The sequence below is a fragment of the Mixophyes fleayi genome, chromosome 5, assembly GCF_038048845.1.
Source record: "Mixophyes fleayi isolate aMixFle1 chromosome 5, aMixFle1.hap1, whole genome shotgun sequence".
NCBI lineage: Eukaryota > Metazoa > Chordata > Amphibia > Anura > Limnodynastidae > Mixophyes > Mixophyes fleayi.
In genome coordinates, this window is record NC_134406.1 from 171187777 (window position 1) to 171212392 (window position 24616).

Sequence of the window (24616 nt, forward strand, 5' to 3'; positions counted from 1 at the left end):
AACACATCACCATCCTCATCATCAAGTTCCTCCACAGCGCCAGCTACATCATCAATAGGCTCCTCCCGAGCAGCCTCTTCCCGTACAGTGATGGGAAGGTCAGGCTTGACAACCACCAACACCCTTGGACTCGCCTTGAGGATTTGTGATAATTTCTCTTTAGAAGGCAGAGTTGTTTGCTGTTTTGTTGCTGACAGCATAACTCTCTTCAATTTTTTGTAGGGGGGGGAGGAGGAGGGATAAGATCCGTGGGTGAAGCTGAACCACTAGTCATGAACACGGGCCAGGGCCTAAGCCGTTCCTTGCCACTCCGTGTCGTAAAAGGCATATTGGCAACTTTACGTTTCTCCTCAGATGATTTTAAGTTTCTCTTTTTGCTACTTTTTCTTAACTTGGGCTTTTTGGATTTTACATGCCCGGTACTACGAGATTGGGCATCGGGCTTGGAAGACGACATTGATGGCATTTCATCGTCTATGTCATGACTAGTGGCAGCAGCTTCAGCATTAGGAGGAAGTGGGTCTTGATCTTTCCCTACTTTATCCTCCAAATTTTTGGTCTCCATTATATGTAGCACAAGATACTGCAGAATGTGTGAACTTGGTAATATTGCAGTACCAATGGACTTATACTGCTGGATTGGTTTTGCAAATTTGGTTATAATTACTTTTTTTTTAAAATTTTTTATTTAAAATTTTTTTATAACTTTTTTTTTATTTTTTAAAAACTTGGGAATAATGGGGAAATAACTATGCCCTTAGAAGCACAGAGCACAGGACACAGCACCACTGGACTGAACAGGACACAGCACAGGACCCAGCAGCACTACTGAACTCAGCAGGACAGAGCACAGGACACAGCACCACTGGACTGATACTGCAGAATGTGTGAACTTTGTAATATTGCAGTACCACTGGACTTTTACTGCTGAATGTGTGAACTTGGTAATATTGCAGTACCAATGGGCTTATACTGCTGGATTGGTTTTGCAAATTTGGTTATAATTATTTTTTTTTATAATTTTTTATTTTTATTTTTTTTATAACTTTTTTTTTATTTTTTAAAAACTTGGAAATAATGGTGAAATAACTATGCCCTTAGAAGCACAGAGCACAGGACACAGCACCACTGGACTGAACAGGACACAGCACAGGACCCAGCAGCACTACGGAACTCAGCAGGACAGAGCACAGGACACAGCACCACTGGACTGATACTGCAGAATGTGTGAACTTGGTAATATTGCAGTACCAATGGGCTTGTACTGCAGGATTGGTTGTGCACATTTTGTGGTAATTAAAAAAAAATTAAATTCGTTTTTGGTATTTTTTTTAATAACTTTTTTTTATTTTTTTAAACACAGGGGAATATTGGGGAAATAACTATGCCCTTAGAAGCACAGAGCACAGGACACAGCACCACTGGACTGAGCACAGCACAGCACAGCACAGCACTGAACTGAACAGCACGAGATATAGCAGGACAGAGGACCACCTAACACACCCTCCCTCTACCCTGATCAATGCCCGAGTGAAGATGTCGGCGACTAGCGGGGAATTTATAGGATCCGAGTATCGCGAGATCCGACAACGGGATTATGAGTCAGAGCCTCAGTTTCAGATTTGAATTTGGCGCCAATACCCGGATCTGTCTCGGATCCGACTCGGATCGGCAACGTTCGGGTGGGCTCAGATTTCATAAATCCAAGTGCGCTCATCTCTAATTTAAATACAGTGCATATAAAAGTCTACACATCTTTATTGAAATTGCAGATATTTGTAATGTAAAGCCTGAAAGCAAGATAAATAATGTCAGACCTTTTTACACTTTTAATGTGACCTTGCAATCAACAAATGCAAGTGTGAATCAAATAAACTTTTGACTTTTTTGTTTTTAAGAAAAAATAGTGAAAATAAAAAACCTACAATACCCTGGTTGCATAAGTGTTCCCACTCCTAAACTAACACTTTGTGAAAGCTTTTTCAATAATACCCCATTCATACTGCACCAAAATCCTGGGTTTTTCCCGGGTCGAGCTCAAACGACCCGGGTCTTGGTGCAGTATGAATGGTACAAGTCAAAAATCCCAGGTCTAAAAACCCGGATCTTCAACCCGGGATTATCGAGGGGTAATTCCCGGGTTGGACCCGGGTTGCCTGCACTATGATTGGAAAAACCCGGGTTTTTCAACCCGGGTTGCACAGAAAACAAGATGATTGGCTGTCTGCCTGTCAGTGAATCATGAAGAACTGTGGGGCAATGGTGAGGGGTATGTTTAATAGTACAGATCTGTTTTATAGTACAGATTTCTTTATTCTTTATTAAAAGGGGAAAGAGTAAAATGTAGTAATTGGGTTTGGATTGTGAGAAAATTAAGAACATCAACCAGAATAGAGCTACAAGTACACTAAATTTGGAATATAAGTAGTATATAAAGGTCATCAACAATTAAAGGTCATTTAGCCAGTCCCTGCAGCTGTATAATGCTCATTCTTCAGCCACAGAGGGGTCACAAAGAAGAAAGCTCAATGTACATGTCAAGTTGCTGCCTCGTTTTATTACCATAGAGTAATATTAAATTCTGAGCACCAATAGTTATTATCCCTGCACCTTTAAATCACAATATCTTGGTACACACCTTCTTACCATACCTTTTTGTAAATATTGTGCAGGAATCCGAATGATAAGTTCAGTCAATGAGTGATGAAGAAAGGTACTTAGATCCCAAATACTATACACATTATTATATTGATTGCGTGAATCATCACATCCCCAGATTATGAGACATATAAAGGCTGTGTTCCAGCATTAACCAGTCACCTTTCAATGACATCACCATTTTTCAGCCAATGAAAACTGCTTTGGTGATGATTCCCACAAATTGCCAGGGCACAGACTTGTGCATTATGAATGGGGTCAACCCGGGAAATTCCCGGGTCCGAGGTGCAGTATGAATGGTGTTTCTGAGCTGGGACGCTCCGAGACCCTGCAAAAACCCGGCTTCAAAAACCCGGGATATTGCAAGGGCGGCAGTATGAAAGTGGTATAAGTCTCTATCAACTTCACAAATATGGACTTTGTAATTCTATCCTATTCTGCCCTAAAAAAAAGTTCAAGTTCCATCAAATTGCGATGGGATCTTCTGTGCACAGCCTTCTTTACGCCTTTCACAGGTTCTCAGTGGGATTGTGGGCTAATGTCTGATTGCTACATACACAGACTTTGAGCTTCCTTTTCTGAAGCAAATCCTTGGTTGACTTGGATGTGTGCTTTGGATTGTTATCATGTCGGACAGTGAAATTCCTCTTTATCTTCAGCTTTCTGACAGAGGCCAGTAGATTTCATACCAAAATATCTCTATTTGGAGCTATTCATTATGCCCCTGTCCCAGCTGCAAAGGACTACCACCATTCTTCACAGTAGGTTTGGTATTCTTTGGCTTATGAGCTGTTTTGTCTTTGCTCCAAACATATCTTTTATAATTAAACACAATTATTCATTGATGCATGCAAAAGGAATGTATTGCATGTTTTGTTTTGTTTTTTAAAGACTAATTTGGTTATACACACATTTATATTGAACTAGAAGCGGATTCAAAGAAACGTCTCTTGTTGAATACAAGTCTAAGTACACTCTGCATACACGGCACTTGCTGTACAATACATATGTTGAATATACACAGCTCAGCCACATCATTAAAACCACTGACAAGTGAAGTGAATAACATTGATTATCTCGTTACAATGGCACCTGTCAAGGGGAGGGATATATTAAGCTGCAGGTGAACAGTCAATTCTTGAAGTTAATGTAAAGCGCTACGGAATCTGATGGCACTATATAAATAAATGTTGATGATGATGATGTGTTGTAAGCAGGAAAAATAAAGAAGCATTAGGAACTAAGCGACTTTGACTAGGTTCCAAATTATGATGGCTAGGTGACTGGGTCTAAGTATCTCCAAATGGCAGGTCTTGTGGAGTGTTCCCGGTACGCGGTAGGTTGTACCTACCAAAAGTGGTCCAAGAAAGGACAACTGGTGAAATGCGATCGCTGAAAGTGCCTACAATGGGCACCTGAGCACCAAAACTGGACCGCGGAATGTTACTGTCAAACATACCACCTACCTAAACATTGTTGGAGACCAAGTGCACCCCTTCATGGCAACGAAATTCCCTGATGACAGTGGCCTATTTCAGCAGGATAATGCGCCCTGCCACACTGCAAAAATTGTTGACTTGGCCTCCAAATTCCCCAGATCTCAATCCGATTGAGCATCTGTGAGATGTGTTGGAAAAACAAGTCCAAGCCATGCAGTTCCCACCTAGCAAATTACAAGACTTAAAGGATCTGCTGCTAACATGTTGGTTGCAGATACCAAAGGACACCTTCAGAGGTCTTGTGGAGTCCATGCCTCAATGGGTCAGAGCTGTTTTGGCTGCACGAGGGGGGACCTACACAATATTAGGCAGGTGGTTTCAATGCTGTGACTGAACGCACAGAAAAAACAAGTATTAAATTATCGTTACTTGTTAATACGATACAACTGAAAAACACCCATCTTAGAGATACCCAAAGCTTGAATTGGATGCTTGTGTTCTGTGGTGTATAGTTAGTTTCTGGGCATGTGTAGCACAATTTAATACGGCAAGTACCAGCACTTAAAGTCCTTAATGGATCATACCCATAATGTTCAACCTTGGTCTCATCAGGCCATAAGACATTTTCCCACATGGTGTGGAGTGATTGAAGGTATGTTCTTGCAAATTTAGATGGCCTTGGATGGTAAATGGCTTTCTGGCACCCTACTCCATAGTCATCACCATTTCATCTTCTACATTCATTTATATAGCGCCACCAATTCCACAGTGCTGTACAGAGAATAATTGTCATTCACATCAGTCCCTGTTCCATTGGAGCTTACAGTCTAAATTACCTAACACACACACACACACACACACACACACACACTAGTGTTAATTTTTTGCAGCAGCCAATTAACCTACCAGTATGTATTTGCAGTGTGGAAGGAAACCGAAGCACTTGGAGAAAACTCATGGAAACAGGGCAGGGTTCGGGATTAAGATTGTTGTCACATGCAGGGAATAATCATTTACTGCCAAAAATTCCTGCAGCTCCGATAATAATTATGCTTGTCCATGTTCTGTCAAACTTTGGGGGATGTCTTAATCTTAACCCTGCTGTACCACAGTTTCCCCACTTGATGATAGTTTTCACAGTGTTCCATGGTACATGTAATTACTTTGAAATGCTTTTGCACACCTGATTGGTACCGTTCAACAATGAGATCCCATAGATGTTTTAAAAGCTCCTTGGGGATCATGGCTATCCCAGTAGGATTTAAGGAAAAAAACTGCAAGGAAATTCTACAATAACAGCTGATCTTTATGTGGAGGTAACAATCAATTATGTGGTGATCACAATCACTTTCACTGCTGGCAGGTGTATGCTAATGACCATGGAACAAGATTTTGAATGTGATTGGTTAACTCTGAACACAGCTACAGCCCCTTTATGAAAAAGGTGCAATATTATCAAACTGGGGAAGGGGCATTTTGCTGTCATTTTTTCGGGGGAGGTTTTCATTTACTTTTTTCCATAAAACTCTTTATTTGTTCTTCACTTGATTTTTTTTTAACTTTAATACTATTTTATTATTAATTTTCCAAAAATTATGGGGTACAGAAAGTAGAAAGGGATGGGGGTAAGAAAAGGACACAAAAAAAAGGGGGAAGGGTTGGAGGGGTACATAGTGGGAGGGAACACATTAAACAATTCTGTTGTTAAACCACATTGAACACATGAGGGAGGAGAACCCAGTAGGTTCCTTCCCAATTCGTGACAGTTACCCATGCCAAGTAGTCACCAGGGAACTACTCTTCACTTGAATTTTGTTGGTTGCAAGGTCACATTAAGGGGGAATTCAATTATTTACGAGATGTCTCAAGAACTCCAAAAACATACTGGTAGGTTAATTGGCTGCTATCAAAATTGACCTTAGTCTCTCTGTGTGTGTCTATGTTAGGGGATTTAGACTGTAAGCTCCAATGGGGCAGGGACTGATGTGAATGAGTTCTCTGTACAGCGCTGCAAAATTAGTGGCGCTATATAAATAACTGATGAGGATGAGGATGAAGAACGTCTGCGACCTTGCAGCGGAGATTGGACAGATATCTCTGCTCATTTTTCCTTGCGGGGAAATGAGCAGAGATATTTACTGTAATTGCCAGCAATGTGTGCAGCATAAAGTCCACCCGCCACATCACCAGCAATTCAATCTCCTCCTAAATGTGGAAAATGGTTTGACATGATTTATCTTGATTTTACACATTACATCACAAACACCTGAAATTTACATAAGCTGGGGCAGGCAGGGCTGGGGGGGGGGGATATCTGCCCCCCTGGGCTGATCCCATAGTGAGCTATCTTGGGCTGGGTCACTGGGCCACCTGCGTTGTATTTCCTTTAAAATGTTCCTAATAGGCTGCTGAGTCAAGTCTTGTCTCCCAGACTAAAATTTGCCAGCCCTCCCCTGTCCATAATGGTGATTAGACTTTTTATACCCGCTGTATGTTATGCAGCTGTGTAATATATAGTTTTCTGCAGTCAGCCACTCCATACAAAACCTGTCTTTGAAAGAAACCTAAGGTGCTAATATATTGAAACATTGATTCTGAGATAAAATGTATTTATTATATTTTAGAAGCCCTACTATTTAAAACAATAACACATAACATGTTTATAGTACTCAATTCAAATAAAATACAGTATATGTAACGTACAACATAAACAACTTTAAATTGCAGGAATGCTGAAAGGTAAAATAATAATAATAGTGCAAGATGTAAAACACACTCGGTATTGTCTTATCTGAATACTTGAAATATCTTCAGCATGTTATGCATGCCCAAAGGCAGTTTTAATGTGTGACATAATGATGGCACAGTAAATGATTCATATTTTTCAATGAGAAAGTTACTTATAGAATGTTTAGATGTAAATGATATAAATAAAATAGTACCATATAAATAAAGTTGTCTTTAGCATTGTCGGTTTATTTGAAAACATGAAATGTGTGATGAAATTAAAGAAAAAAACATACCTCAGAGAATATGAAGGGTGTATCAAACTGGAAGCAGGCATGACCATGCTTAATGGCTTGAACAGATGCAGGACCACATCTATACATTCCTGAAAAGATGGGCAATATTACACATTAGTCGAGGATGAGCTGCAACACAATATTTGTTTCTTATTTCTACATAAGAGCTTTTTTCACAGTACAACAAATTCACACAGTGTGAGCTATACCATGGGGACCATTTCTCACGAAATTTAGAAAGTGAGTCATTAAAGAGGGCTGTAATATATTACATGGATGAAATGTGCCATAACTTTATTAATTCAGGTTTGGTAGGGGGAAGAGGTTTCTTCCAGGTTCGGGCTATTAATAATTTGCAAACTTAACTTATTTGAAGAGCCAAACGGTCCGTTGCCTTGCTAATGGAGGGAACAGGTTTGTTGATCATAAAAATTGCGGGGTCCCTGGGGAAAGGAACGGCTGTGAGTTGATGGAGATGGGTCAATACAATGTCCCAAAGTGGTTAAATAATTGGACATTCCCACCAGATGTGGAGAGAGTACCTTCTGCCCCGCAACCTCGCCAACACCTGTCTGATGTAGTCGGGAATATGCGGTGGAGCTTGGTTGAGACCATATACAATCTCGAGTATATTTTATAAGCTGTCTCTCTGACACTTTCGTTAATAGAGACCGTAGCTACTCATTTTCGAATTGCAGACCATCCCTTGTCTTCCAGATCTAGCCCCAGGTCTCTCTCCCATGCCTCCTCGTAAAAGTCTAGGGGAGGTAGATCTATTTTGAGAAGGAAATGATATAACATTGATATGTTTCCTCTGCAACCTACTGTGTAAATGCAGTTGCTCTCCAAAGGCAATCATTTTCTGAGTTTTTTAGTACGTTTTTGTGAATATATAAAACTGCAAATTTGTAGATATTAGAAGTGAAGGGATGTTGGGAGTCCATGTCTTTCTGATAACTCCGCAAATATGGGGGGCCAAATTCGCCCATTATGTGATGGAATTTATCTATTCTTCTGGATTTCCAAGGTACAATCATGGATTCTACATTGCCTGGAGGGAACTGGGGATGGTTCCAGATTGGAGTTAGTGGAGATGGGTATGGGGCCAATTTGAAAAAGCCTATTCACAAAATCACAAATAAGTAGAGTGATTTGGATCGTGGGGCACTCATATGCCGAGGCAAGCCTGTGACTCCCAGACATCCATGGGAGATAATGCAGCGGGACTTCCAGGGTCATGGCGTTCTCAATATCCACCCATTTTTTTTTTTAATCTGGCCTAGTATGCCAAGAAATCACGTGGTGTAACTGGGTGGCATAATAGTAATTAGAAAGAAGAGGTAGACCAAGTCTTCCTTCGTCAGCTTGTTTTGCTAGAGTGGCACGCTTAAGTCTGGGCCTCTTGCCTTCCCATATAAATTTACTACATGCTGTCTGTAGAGCCGTCAGAGCTAAGGAAGTAATCCAGACTGGTAGAGTCTGAAACAAATAAAGCAGCTGTGGTAGAATGTTCATCTTTACTGCATTTATCCGCCCAGTACAAGAAATATATAGGGACTGCCATTTGTTTAGGTCTCGACCAATATAGTCAATCAAGGGCGAGTAGTTAAACCAATACAGGTCAGAATAATGTCTTGTTATCACCACACCTAGGTATCATATTACCTGGGGGCACCACTGAAAGTTTAATGATTTCGCCAGATACTCTCTGCGTTTGGTTTAGACAAAGGTAGCTTCTTGTTTCCGCAATTTTCAAATGCCTCCCTGCTTCAAGGGGTGTTGGGCAGTGAGGTATAATAACTGCAGGCGCTACGTTGATAGAGTCTAGAGCCAGTCGGCACTACTCATATTTGGGTGCGCCTTAATGCTGGCGGGAGAGCTGGTTTGTTATCGAACACCCGGATGGTCATTCCCTGTCAGTCTAGCACTGCTGGAGCACCTCTAAGGTAGGTGATGTGAGCAGTGTGCGGTGTGCCCATAGGATCCCATACAGGGCCTCAGCTGGCAGCGATTTTCGAGCCACAGTCCTGGGTGCAGAGGTGGGCTGAGCCGTAGGCACACGGCGGGAAAATAGGCCTCACTCGGGCAGTCTGGTCTCCGGGCAGCATATGTTGGTCGGATCCAGGTTTTTCGGGTGTCGGGGGGGTCCCCTGAGCACTAACCACCCAGTTGGAAGTCAAATAAGGGGAAATACCACGGTAATTCAGAATTTTAAAGGCTGTAAGACCGGAGCTCATGTGGGACACGTCCAGTTAGTACGGAATCTAGGCCACGCCCCTCCATGATTTTTTTTTATAAATACTAGTTTACCTATTTTACTGGATTTCTGTATTACTTTTTTCTCATAATAGTAGTTCCAGAAGTGTGATTTGAATGCTTGTGTTTATCAGCTAGAAAAGCTTAAGCATCTATTGAACTCAAGAGTTCCCATGTTTATAGGTTGAAGTAAAAGGGGAACATTCCTAACCAATCAAGAGCAAATAGGTTTTTGAGATGCTTCATGAAATGTTCGCAGAGCTTAATCACATTCCCTATTCACCTAAAAATTTTGAGGAATGATCAGGGCGGGGAAAACGTTTTGCTGTAGTCAATTTACAGTTAGGGGTGTACCAAAATCAAGTGCACACAGTCATGTCTGAATTAAGCTCTGGTCATCACAAAGTTACCTTTTCTGACGTGTCTCTTGCTCCAGCTACAGGGCTAGTCTAAGTCCTGAGTACTAGTGATGACAGTCTTATATGCATGTTAGAACATCTGTTTTTAAACAGGAGCAACTGTAAAAAATTATTATTTTTTATGTTCTGTAGACATTAAGAACATCCTAAATGTATTTCATGGGGGAAAAAACACTATTTTTTTTACTGTTTTATCATTAATGCCTTTATTATTAACTGGTGACATTATTTCTATATTATTTATTTTTCTGTGCATTCTTTTGCGAATTTATAATCCACATAAGCTTTGGAGGTATAATACAGTGTCTTGTGCAGAAGAGCAGAGCAGACCTACACCTGAATTCATCAGTGCACCTATCTTGACATCCATTTCTTGATGAATTTGGGAGTACGCAGAGACAATTTACATGCGTTTCAAAACAAACGCATGGTGCACTCATTATGCGTGCCTAGGTGAATCAGGCCCAAATTGTTTTGTCCATGTTCAGAAGAAACATGGAATGTGGTTGAAGACAGACTCTCTAGTCTTTTTGGATCAGTCAGTGCCCTTAACCAGTGAGCTATTCTTTCTTAAATTTTGCATCTATCTGGATCTATAATGTTATTGAAAACTATTGTACATTGTATTTTTGAGTTTCATTTATTTTTAATAGTGCAAATTTGAACTAAAATTACCATTTTATCAGTTATTGTCATTATTGCACAATATAAAACATAATTAAAACATACAAAACCAGAAATGGTTATCTTATAACTGCATTTAGGTGCCAATTTATGAATGGCAGTATATGCCCCCTCCCCATTAATTTATCATCTCTTATCACAATGAGGATGATACAACGCGGCCATTTATTGAAAGATCATGCCGGGACAGTGCTTCAGAGAGAAGCACTGTCCCGGCATGATCATCGGCGGGACATTCCGGAGAATGTCCCGCCGATGATTTTACTTTTACAATAACTATGGATGGCGTTTGGCATCGGGGTCCAGCTCCGAAAAGTTAGGCTTTTTCGGAGCTTGCTAAATTGGCCCAGTTAATGCAATACTTAGCTAATGCAGGAGATATCTATGATATCTCCTGCGTTAGGCTTTTTCTATCTAGATGTGTTACTTAAAAATGCCTAAATCATTTGGAAAAAGCCATTTATGGCTTAATAAATAGGCCCCTTAATATAACATTGAGATGGCATTTTGTATATTTTTTGATTAATGTTGAATTGCTTTATACTCAATAACAGACTTCCAAAGAACTTGTAATATTTTTCCCATGTCTTCAACAAGAGTGGAGTGTCCTGAAGCATGTACAGTGTATACTCTAGGGGGGGGGTGGGGGTTTATTAAATTGCAGTTTAATATAAGGTTTGCAAGCCTCCACACATCAGATGATGTTTTCAGATCCAAACCACAGTAATTATCATCCTGTGGTTTGGAGGGCAAAAATGGCAGTCTAAAATCTCCTAAACCACATGTGGGTTAGAGCACACCACATGGTAAAAGTGAATGGGATTTGCTGAAGAGCCTGGTTTGACAAATAAGATGCTGGGGATATGAGAAATAGAGAAGGTAAAAAGTGTGGGGTCTCCCCAAACGTACTACTACCAGAACTAGGCTTTGCTGCCTGGGATCATGGAGGGTCTACCCACAAGGAGTCATTGAGTGCTGTTGCTGGACTATTGCCTTGAGGGATGTTTGCAGCTAAAGTTTCAGCTTTTAAAGTCAGCCCAGAAGGAAACATCTTTGAAGTAAAGCCCATCAGATGTCAACAGAATTCATATGAAGACAGAAAAGTTTATGGTTTATTTTGCTTTGCTATGTTCAAGTTATTAAAGTGAACAAGTGAGGCATCAAGCTGTATTATTAAAACATCTGACTGAAACATTGCTAATCAGAGATTATGGTGCTGTCTGAAGGAGGAGTTTATTCCAGACAAATCTGCTGCATTTAAAGTATATCTACAAGCTAATACAGAGTGCTAGGGACATAGAGATAAATCAGTTGTCACAAGAGTTTGTCTACATTGCATCAGAAGTTTGATCTTAAAGTTTAACTCTACAGTTGGCACGAGAGATCTGCTTATTCCATTAAGATGGGTTACTAAGTGAAGATTGTGTTCCTTACACCTGAAATCATGTATTTTGAAGAATTACTGTATCTTACACCGAGCTCAGGAGTCATGTATGCGTAAATTCAATTACTGATTTCATCCTCTACATATTAATAAGCTTTGTGTATCCAGGTGAAACTTTGCCTTAACCTGGGTATTAAAATTTACCCCCAGGGGTTCTAACTATTGTAAAATAACCCTAGTCTACAGTCATTTCTTCTAAAGCAAGCTGGATTAACCTTTGTTGCATCCCTACTGATTTTTGTGTGATATGTGAATAATTGCACTAAAAGTCTAATGTGATTGAATTGCCTAGCTATTCTGCTGCAGCAGCACTTAATGTAATTGTCTAATTAACCTATTAGTAACCGGTTGTCTTTCAAAAGTATTTATCCAGTGAAACCCATTTCACTGAAGCTCTAGTGCCTCACTTGCCAGTGAGATATATTTATTCAATGACCTATTTGTTGTAGTGACCAATATTTGCATATTGCTGATATTGTTGAAACAAGATTCCTAATTTGTTATTTATTTTGTGACATTTTGAATAACATTGCATATTAAAGGTCTCATAATATTATTTCCCTGCACTACTGCTACTTATCTGCGGCTGTTGTAAAACCTTACACCACAGCAAAGAAAATAAACCCACAACTTTATGCAGTCTTAGCCCCATGTCCCTTGTTTCATTGGCGGGGTGGGGGGGCTTTGTCTCTCTACCATACCACAGGGCCTGTGGAACCCGATCTTACACTACTTTCATGGTGTCAACCACCCGTCCCATTAAACATGGAGATATGAAAACAGAAAAGTTTTTGGTGGATTTATTAGTGATTTTTAAAACTGCAACTTCTTACATAGCACCATTTGTGTGTTTTCCATATCTCAAAACCAGACTTGTGGATTCAGATTTGGCGGTTTGAAATAATGCGGTTTGATGTACAGTTTTGCCCTTAGAAAATTCTACAGTTTACAAATCGCACTTTAGTACATTTCAACTAGGAGTTGATTGTTCTCAGATAACAAGATTAGCAATGTGTATATTTGTCTTCTCAATAGTTTTACTAAATTGGAGGTTTTTGAGAACATAATATACTGATAATATGAACTCCTATATTTGAGCATATAATGTAACATCCATATTATTATTATTATTATTATTATTATTATTATCCTTTAGGCGCCACAAGAGTTCCGCAGCACCGTACACAGCAAAAACAGTAGACTAAACAGGGTGAAACATTACAAACAGTAAACAAAAATACCAAAACTTCAGAGACTCCAGGCAGGCTAACGCAGTAAACACAAAACAGAAGAACAGGTATGGAGACCAGAGGGACCATACAGACCAAGCAGCTACCTGTGGTTGGATTAAATAACTAGGTCTATGCTAGATCCCTCTGTGTGGATCTTTTCAGCAGACAATCGGTTGAACATAATATGACAGCATAGTAATAACAAATTATTCCTATAAAACAACTTGACTATATCCTTAGGTATGCCTTTGCTAACCTTTTGGGTATGCAATGAGAAGATGATTGGCAAAATGACACCAAGGGCTAGATTTACTAAGCTGCGGGTTTGAAAAAGTAGGGATGTTGCCTCTAGCAACCAATCAGATTCTAGCTGTTATTTTGTAGAAGGTACTAAATAAATGAAAGCTAGAATCTGATTGGTTGCTATAGGCAACATCCCCACTTTTTCAAACCCGCAGCTTAGTAAATCTAGCCCCAAGTTTCTATGGTACTTAAGGGTAAGATCTTCATTAAAATCATGCAGAGATGCTGCCAAGGGACCCAAAGCAAACATAGATTTGTATACAACTGCCTCTGTGCCCATTCATAAATGTGAAATAATAGTTATACAACATTGGAATAATATTACTGTGAAAGGAGATAACAAGAAGAAAAACAATACAATGAAGTAATTACCATCACTGGTCTCCTGAGGTGTGGCATCTACTGCCTGCCATCCTCCAAAACCAACTGGAAGATCCGGTCGGCTCATCCAGGCCTCATTCCAGCAATGATAATTCCTTGTTAGAATAAAATGTTCATTTTTAAAAACTGCTTTTTGAACATAGCATAGTGACATTTACAGTGCAAGTCACAATACAATGGTTAACTTTAGAAAATTATAAAGAGGACTGTATAGAACAACACCACATTCTTGTAAAAATCACTATGCAGTGTCATGTTTTCCAGTAAATTAGATTTTCAGATTTGTTTTTTTTGCCTTTTGTGTTTCGGGCTTGTCTCTATGTCCTCTTAATGTGTACATCTCTGTGTGTACCTCTTCTGTGCTTATTCATATTTGCCTTAGCTTGTTCTCCCAACTCCATCACTGCTTTCAGGATTTCAATTTCTTGGTCTACTAGGCTATCCCCCCCTCCAATGCATTGACACTCTGTCCCATCATACATTCAACTAATCTAAACCTAGATAAAGCCATAGTTTAATGTTTTAAGATGTTCAAAATACATTATGAAAACATGTAAAAATGGTATGCAAAGTGACCTGAGTGATGCTCCTGCTCTACTCCATGGCCTTTCCACAAATATGGACCTTACTTCTCTAGTACTATTCTGGACTATCCAAATGAACCTGTGTGGCATCATGTGAGATAGTGGCATCATGTGAAAAGTGTTATTTGTAGTCCCCGACCACTGAATGTACCATTCTTCATGATGTCATAGTTATCAGCATTAAATATCAAATTCCAAGGACAAATTTATGTTTAGCAGATCACTACAGTGATCATTTACTAACACTGCGCTCATCCTCACACTTTCTCGCTCTAATACAAGCTAGACAATTAAATCAAGTGTCTAATTTTTGCTTTGGATAAGTGCAAATTTTGCACCTAAATGCTTTGTTAGTAAATTAACCTTATTGGGGGGCATTTTAGTTGTGCAATTTAGAAAATGAATATAACAGTTTGATTGCATAGTCATTAAATACAGTACTGTAGGTGAAGAGATAAAATGGAATACATTCTGATACAAAATAATAATAAATATAATCCACAATCTCCTTACATATTCATAAGGGATAAGAATAATGTTAAGAAATAAATATGGAACCCTTACAAGCAGACAGTTCCCTTGCAGTTGTTTAAGAATAACCTTAACACCACTGAGATAAGATTGTGTGACATCACTACATGTGAAGGCATATGGAATATGAACAGCTTAACTATAATAAAAAAACGATGAAACCGAGGTTGCTGAAAGGTGTAGCTTTCATTTGTCTATAGTTAGTCACCATGATGTCTTCATTCAGAATACATCAAATGTGCGCAATATTCCATTACAAGTATCTGGTTAATTTTGCTTTTTAAATGATCTGCACCCTGCCAAGCGTTAAGAAAATGATTTAATTCAAGTACCCACTTGTGCATTCCTGATCTGTAAGATTTTATCAGCAATAAAAATGTCAGTCAAAAAAAAAAAGCAGAATAGTTAAACTCTGACCATTTCATTAATAATGGGTAAAAACAGACACTAAAAGAAGCTGGGAGGATCTAAAGCTTGTCTAACAAGTCATTTCAAAGTAAGGATAAAATTTTGGATCAAGGAAAACTTGTCAATGGAGAAATATAATGAGGCACAAGAATGCGAAAAGAATTATTCAAGGGAAACCTATCTACAAATCTTGAATTTTTTAAACAGTGCAAGAACACTGCTTTATCCAGGAACAACTCTCTGGTATGCATGATAAAATCTAATAAGATGAGGTATAGAACTCTATTCTATTGCAAGAGAAAAGAATATAATCAGGTACAATTGTGAGGCTGTACACGCTGGCATTTGCAAAGCATTTTAAAACAAAGCATTGCATTTATGTACGTGTTTAATACACATTTATATGCATTTACCAGTGTTTTAAACCTGAATTTTTTAAACATGCATCAATGACAAAACAGGAAGTTGTAGGAAAACACACATGGAAATTTGTACATAAACGCTTCATAACCAAATCTCAGTGCATTTACAATGTACTCCCATTGACATAAAAGTTGTTCAAAAGGCTCACTGTAGCACAAGTTAAACACACATAAAAATGCAAATATGTGCGGTCTTAATTGCATACTTGCCAACTCTCCTGGAATGTCCGGGAGACTCCCAAAAGAGAGTAGGCAAGTCTCCCGCTTCTGCCTAGCCTAAATGACGTGAATCGCATCATTTTGACCCCGCCCCCCGCGACAAAAAAGGCATTTTCATCGCAGGGGGCGGGGCCAAAATGCCGTATTGAGCCACGCCCCATCCCAAACCCTCCCGCCCTCTAGTCACGCCCCTCTCCCGGGATACACTTGCTGAAAGTAGGCAAGTATGCTTAATTGGTACAATGATGTTTATTTTCACATATGTTTACAGGCGCTTAACTTGTGTCAGAAATACATCTGAAAGGCAGAATTTTAACATCAGAGCATATATCGCCTTAGTTTTACAGGCCCCTGAACACAGCCACATGAAAAAGAAAAGCACCTATAATGCAAAAAAATACCTGGCGGCATATAGCAGTATAAATGAAACTATTAGGCAACATCCAAATTAATGTTTTGGGGGGAACAGAAGTGTATTTTAATAAAGGTATTTGGTGCTGTAGCCAAGGGACTAGGGCCTCTTAGTGTTGCAAGAATGATCTTGGCAAGTTATATAGTGAGCTTGGGGTGAGATGTTTGATGTATGTACCAGTTGCATAAGTTGCATATGTTTATAGTACAATGCTTGGTGTATAAGGTTTATGTGTATATTAATGCACTTAGGGTGATGGACATGTTGTGTGTTCTAAGGAAATCATAAACTGAAAAATGGTAATTAGCAAATATTAAAGAATTTTGTATGTTGGAATGTGTAATTAAAGGTTATTTCCATCCAAAGCAAAGCTATTAATTTAGTTTTGATTGGATTTAAAGGGGGGTATTCAATTGTTAGCGAGATGGGTGAAATACCCGCGCTCAAAAAATATTACCGTAAATACGGTAATATTGCGAGTAAATACCGTTAATACGGTAATAGGTAGCTTGTGGCTCAGGGAGCTGCGAGCTGAAATTCAGCGAGTAATTACCGTATTAAAGGTAATATTTTTCGAGCGTGGGTATTTCATCCGTCTTGCTAACAATTGAATACCCCCCAAAGAGTTAAAAATCAAATACCAAATGTAACTTACCTGCAATCAATTTATCCATCAGATCCCCTAATGTGTCTAAAAGTCTCAAGCAGTGGATCCTCTCTCTTGGGGTCTGATGGGTCTGTGCACTAAGATTGTTTACTCCCATTTCCTGTGAACTTCCCATTTATTTAGTGGTGATTAGAAGCTCTAAGGAAGACTCACCAGAGCAGGTTGTAGGATCTCCTGCTCAAGATCATTAGGCCATTGGGGAACTTTCCAAAATGATAAGTTGGCGAAGTTCAGGTAAATAATATTTTGTATTTTGTTTTATCTCAATTCGCCCAAAACACTTTTGTTGTATTTTGCTAGAGCAACACCAAGGACTATCAGTCTGTGACTTTCAAACTAGACACAAATTCACAATCTTCTTGAATGGTTTCTGGGATGTTCAGCCTCTGCAGAGCCAGCCACCCAATAGGACAACAGAACATTTATGGATATTTGTAGCTGCTTGACCGAAATTAAGTGATATTTAAGTCATCTAACAAAATGCCACATGGATATTGTATCCATGCTAGAACTTTCTCATTTGTCATTATATAAAATCACTACACCAACATAACTCATATGTATATAGCAATGAGCGCTGTTGTCTGACCAGTTCAATTCTTAGTTTCAGACCGCATATTTATATGATAACTGTCTGAAAGTGTTCATATGAAAGAAAAATAAGATAATAGTAAATTAGAGATGCGTAATCAAAATCTAACCTACCAGATGGAGTCCTTAGTGAGTGTGGTGTTAATCGTATCATCGTCATCCATAAAGTAATCAGTTTGTAGATTGGCATCATTGTCATGGGCAGAAAAATAATTGGTAACAAGTCGAGCAGGGATTCCAAGACATCGCAGAACTGCAAGCAGAAAATATAAAAAAACACTTTTTTACTAATAAATGAGATCTTCAGAGATGTCTCATTACCGTACTTGCACATCACTGGAGTTAGTCAGTCACCATGTCTATTTATTGGAATAGTTTATTTCCATGCTAAATTTTAGTGTTACGTTCTGTACTAGATATTAAAACTCTGCTTCAGAAAATAGAAGATATAATTAATTTCACCCATGAAAAATACTATATCTTTGAGATGGGAAACAATTTGAGCAGGCATGTTAAATAAAGATGATATAAAAGGCAACTTGATAGACAAAAGGACCAGGTAAGAACACAATAGTGTAAGACACAAAGTAAAGTTAAAAATATGTAGGCAATTATGCTTTCATGATAGTTTTCAGACTAACGTCTTAACCTATGCTAATGGCCACAGGTTATATCATGCGCTACTTGTACCCCAGTAGCTGTGTTGAGAGTTGCAGAGTTATTTGTTAACTGTGTTGCACTGTTATACCATATACGGTCTTGTTGTTTGCCCTCTGTATGGCACTGTGGACCTCATCTTTTGCCCTATAAATAAAGGTTATATTAAATCCCACACTGTCAGTGAGAATGCTCCCTAGGTTATAAATAAACCTAAGGATAAATGTATCAAGGTGCGATTTTGCAAATCCAGCGATTTTCTCGGGAGAGTTGAAACTCGCAGATGTATGAATCTGAGATTTCATGTAAAATCGCCAGAGTTGTGCTTCTGTTTGCCACTGCAGCTATACAAGTTTCAAATATATGAAGCTGCGATTAAGCAAACACATGAGAGTTTGCTTTAAAACACGCCAGATACAACACGCTGCTTGCTAGCAGCTTGTTGTATAAACCCATCACTGTTACACTGCATGTCATACTGCCGGAGCTCCGACAGCTGTTAAAACTGTAAAGAATAGATAAAAGTTTTTTTTAAAAAAAGCGTGGGGTCCCCCATCTATTTAGTCTTAACCCTAGTGCTGCCAGACTACTGCTGGTTTCGTGAAAATCGGGGAAAAACTTTGCGTGGGGTCCCCCCTATTTTCAAGGAACCAGCCCTAGGCAAACCAGCTGGGGTTGGAGGCACTATAGCAGCAGTGGGGTCTGCCAAAAAAACCGAGCGGGCCCCCCCCTAGGGACACCCAGCCCAGTGCTGATAGCACTTGGGTTCTTCCTACACCCCTGGGCAGTGGGTGTAGGGTAATAAGGGCGATAAAGTGTAAAAAAAACAAAACATACGCCATTTTGATTTGTGGAACTACAAGTCCCAGCCAGCCAGGTTGCCCTAAATAGTGTGGGCATGTATAACTACAAGCACCAGCATACCCATGGCAGCAAGGGCATGTTGGCACTTGGAGAACCACAAGTGCCAACATGCCCTGACACCCAGGGCTGGCTGGGACCTGTAGTTCCACAAAAGAAAATACTTACAAATCCACAACACCCTTGTTAAAACCACTAACATAGCGTGATTTTTCCACACTAGTGGGAAAATCCCCTAATACTATAAATAGACCTAGCTAAGCTCATTGCGTATCGGAGCTTCTAGCTAGTAGAAGCTGTTTGCAGCGGTCCTTCACTTTTTTTTTATTTTCCTTCAATCAAGCAAGAAGATTCAGGGATGTTACAAATATGGGGCCCCCCTGGCTGAAGAACAGAAGACTGCAAACACTTTAATTACCCCTCTAGAGCTCTTCCCTTATGCCTGGGCGGTGGGTGCCCAGGGGTATGGGAGAGCCCTAGTGCTCATGTAAAATAACACTCACTGTTACTAGACAAGAGCATTTTAGAAACAATACAGTAAGTGGTTATTGCCTTATCATAACACCCCTTTATAAGAATAAAGTTGTATGCCTCTCTCATAGCTTATACAGCACACAATAATTATAGTATTCTTATTAAGTCCTCATTGATGAGAGAACACTTTCCTATGACATGAAACAGCAATATTTTTTCCTTATTTTTCATTTGTAGTCCTTTGACGAATAATATGGTTGAATAATATGGTTAAGATGTGCAGTAGATTTTCATAGGTGTTCTTAGGATTAACAACGTTAGTGTGTCACACCTGGGCTAGATTCTGAGTGGTATGCAAGTGTAAGTGTTACTTGTGTTTGAAAAAGTTGCACATGAGTCAGGCTCGGGCTGACGGATGTTAGCCCGGGGGGCGCACAGGCGGCCGCATCACATGACACGGGATGATGACGGCCGGCCCTAACAGCCGTGATTCTGAGCCGCCCGGGGGGGCCAATGCCCCCCTGCCCCCGGCCCAGCCCGCCCCTGACATGAGTGAATGTGTATGTATGCTGTATTCAGTCTCAGATGTGTCCAGATCTGAATAAGTAGCATACAACAGACACAGCCCTCAGACATTTATGTCTAACTCGCAAATATGTACAAAACCTTTTATTTTATATGTTGCAAACAGAATTTCTATGAATTCTCATTTAAACTTGAATTAACTTTCAGCTACATCTGCGACTATCCCTGTCTGTATCTGCACGCCCTTACTCTACATTGCCTACGATAGAACACCCCTTTCCTCCCCCGTCATGTCTCTGCAGGCGTACGGTGTCGTAAGTAGGGATGTGCACCGGCCACTTTTGGTGTCTCGTGTTTTGGATTCGGATTTGCTTGTGGTTTTGGGTTCGGATTTGTTTCGCAAAACACCTGACGAAAGGTTTTGGTTCGGATTTAAGGTTTTGGATTCGGATTTATTTTGAAAAAAACATAAAAAGTGTTAAAATCAAGTTTTTGGGTTTATTTTCACTCCTACGCTATTATTAACCTCAATGACAATCATTTCCACTAATTCCACTAATTCCCAGTCTATTCTGAACACCTCACACCTCACAATATTGTTTTTAGTCCAAAAGATTTCACCGAGGTAGCTTTCTGGACTGCATAGTGCGGTGGTCCCGGTACACAATTTGGTACGGGGGCACAATACCTCCGCCTTCAAATGGTCTGAATTCTACTGCACAGCTGCCTGCAGTAATATAGCAGTACCACTGGAATTATACTGCTGAATCAGCGAACTTTGTAATATAGCAGTACCAATGGACTTATACTGCAGAATCAGTGAACCTTGTAATATTGCAGTACCACTGGACTTATACTGCTGAATCAGTGAACTTTGTAATATAGCAGTACCAATGGACTTATACTGCAGAATCAGTGAACTTTGTAATATTGCAGTACCAATGGACTTATGCTGCAGGATTGTTTTTGGATATTTTTTTTTAATTTCTTTTTTTTATAATTATTTTTTTTTTATAACTTTTTTTAAAATTTTTTATAACTTGGGAATAATGGGGAAATAACAATGCCCTTAGAAGGACAGAGCACAGGACACAGCACCACTGGACTGAACAGAACATAGCACAGGACCCAGCAGCACCACTGAACTCAGAAGGACAGAGCACAGGACATAGCACCACTGGACTGAGCAGAACACAGCACAGCACAGCACAGCACAGCACAGCACAGAACTGAACAGAACAGCACAGCACAGCACAGCACGAGATATAGCAGGACAGAGGACCACCTAACACAACCTCCCTCTACCCTGATCAATGCCCGAGTGAAGATGGCGGCTAGCGGGGAATTTATAGAATATGAGTACCGCGAGATCCGACAGCGGGATTATGACTCAGAGCCTCGGTTTCAGTTTTGTAATTGGCGGGAATACCCGGATCTGTCTCGGATCCGGCTCGGAACGGCAACGTTCAGGTGGGCTCGGATTTCAGATATCCGAGCCCGCTCATCTCTAGTCGTAAGTGGCAAAAAGTTGGAGATTTAAATAGCCTCAGTTGCATCATTTCACATTCTGATCATGTGCAAAGATACGCTATTCAAACAGGAGTATGTCTAACCCTGAATCAGGTCGCCTGTGTAGTAATATGGAGGCCATAGTAATCCACCGTTCTACTTTGCCCCTCTGAAATGTATTCCCCACCAACATTTTCAGTTTGTAAAAACAATTACATCTCATTATAAAGCTACTTACACAACACAAACATAGTGTGGGAAATCTGCTACAGATTTTTTTTCACTAGTTTTAAATCAAAATTGCCATTTATCACAAAAAAAGTGAATTAATTTTCCAATCCACCAAAAAGTTTCTCTTTAAAATTCAAGCGATTTTGGTTGATTTAAAAAAATGTGATTTAACAGGCCCATTCATTTCAAATTGGTTTCTATTGTGTATGCTAAATGTAGAAACCCAATTGAAATTGCTACAAATAGAATCTATATATTCTCTCTCAGTGCAGAGCAATTTAAACAATCATAGGCTCACAGCTATATATGTAATTCCACCAGTACCACAGATGTAACAAGTGCTATTGCATTCTCTGGTCAGTCACTGTGTGGGTTATAGCATGTTAGCTTTTGTTTACACAGCAGCCTAATAAATTTCTAATAAAATATTCTCCAGCCAGGGGAATGAGCATTTGTATATAGTTATCTGTCGGCTAACACACACACACACACACACACACACACACACACACACACACGCATGAAATAGCAAGAAGAGTGCTGGTGAATGTGCAGTTAACGTGAACCTACACATTTGAAGACAATTTTGCTGAGTAAATAAAAACATGAGCAATTTAAATATATAATATTATATATATATATATATATATATATTTATATTAGGGATGTGCACCGGCGACTTTTGAGGTCTCGTGTTTTGTGTTTTGGATCCGGATTTTCGTTATTTTTGAGGTTCGGATTTGTCTCGCAAAACACTTGACGAAAGGTCTCGGTTCGGATTTAAGGTTTTAGATTCGGATTTTTTTTAAAAAAAACATAAAAAGTTTAAAAATCAAGTTTTTGGGCTTATTTTCACTCCTAGGCTATTATTAACCTCAATAACATTCAATAACAAGCATTTCCACTAATTTACAGTGTATTCTGAACACCTCACAATATAGTTATTAGTCCAAAACGTTGCAACAAGGTATCTTTCTGGACTGCGTAGAGGAGTGGGTCACCACAATATATATTAAAAACCCTGAACTTTTATGATTCGCACCAATAAATGTACCTGGACTGCGAAGAGGAGTTGGTCACCACAATATATATTAAAAACCCTGAACTTTTATGAATCGCACCAATAAATGTACCTGGACTGCGTAGAGGAGTGGGTCACCACAATATATATTAAAAACCCTGAACTTTTATGAATCGCACCAATAAATGTACCTGGACTGCGTAGAGGAGTGGGTCACCACAATATATTAAAAACCCTGAACTTTTATGAATCGCACCAATAAATGTACCTGGACTGCGTAGAGGAGTGGGTCACCACAATATATATAATAAGAAAACCATCAACTTGTTTGATTCGCACCAATAAATGTACCTGGACTGCGTAGAGGAGTGGGTCACCACAATATATTAAAAACCCTGAACTTTTATGAATCGCACCAATAAATGTACCTGGACTGCGTAGAGGAGTGGGTCGCCACAATATATATTAAAAACCCTGAACTTTTATGATTCGCACCAATAATTGTACCTGGACTGCGTAGAGGAGTGGGTCACCACAATATATTAAAAACCCTGAACTTTTATGATTCGCACCAATAATTGTACCTGGACTGCGTAGAGGAGTGGGTCACCACAATATATTAAAAACCCTGAACTTTTATGATTCGCACCAATAATTGTACCTGGACTGCGTAGAGGAGTGGGTCACCACAATATATTAAAAACCCTGAACTTTTATGATTCGCACCAATAATTGTACCTGGACTGCGTAGAGGAGTGGGTCACCACAATATATTAAAAACCCTGAACTTTTATGATTCGCACCAATAAATGTACCTGGACTGCGTAGAGGAGTGGGTCACCACAATATCTTAAAAACCCTGAACTTTTATGATTCGCACCAATAAATGTACCTGGACTGCGTAGAGGAGTGGGTCACCACAATATATTAAAAACCCTGAACTTTTATGAATCGCACCAATAAATGTACCTGGACTGCGTAGAGGAGTGGGTCACCACAATATATATTAAAAACCCTGAACTTTTATGATTCGCACCAATAATTTTACCTGGACTGCGTAGAGGAGTGGGTCACCACAATATATTAAAAACCCTGAACTTTTATGATTCGCACCAATAATTGTACCTGGACTGCGTAGAGGAGTGGGTCACCACAATATATTAAAAACCCTGAACTTTTATGATTCGCACCAATAATTGTACCTGGACTGCGTAGAGGAGTGGGTCACCACAATATATTAAAAACCCTGAACTTTTATGATTCGCACCAATAAATGTACCTGGACTGCGTAGAGGAGTGGGTCACCACAATATCTTAAAAACCCTGAACTTTTATGATTCGCACCAATAAATGTACCTGGACTGCGTAGAGGAGTGGGTCACCACAATATATATAATAAGAAAACCATCAACTTGTTTGATTCGCACCAATAAATGTACCTGGACTGCGTAGAGGAGTGGGTCACCACAATATATTAAAAACCCTGAACTTTTATGAATCGCACCAATAAATGTACCTGGACTGCGTAGAGGAGTGGGTCACCACAATATATATAATAAGAAAACCATCAACTTGTTTGATTCGCACCAATAAATGTACCTGGACTGCGTAGAGGAGTGGGTCACCACAATATATTAAAAACCCTGAACTTTTATGAATCGCACC

At 39.5% G+C, this 24616-nt stretch overlaps 1 protein-coding gene across 1 annotated transcript in view; it reads right to left on the bottom strand.

Moving 5' to 3' along the window:
• The window catches only part of F13A1 (coagulation factor XIII A chain), a 151482-nt gene that overhangs the window by 53518 nt on the left and 73348 nt on the right, over positions 1-24616 (bottom strand). The window contains exons 8-10 of the mRNA XM_075213020.1: positions 17788-17926; positions 13831-13934; positions 7121-7209 (exon numbers count right to left, since the gene is read on the bottom strand). Of these exons, the coding sequence (XP_075069121.1) occupies positions 7121-7209; positions 13831-13934; positions 17788-17926 (332 nt within the window). The remainder of the gene's footprint in view (positions 1-7120; positions 7210-13830; positions 13935-17787; positions 17927-24616) is intronic.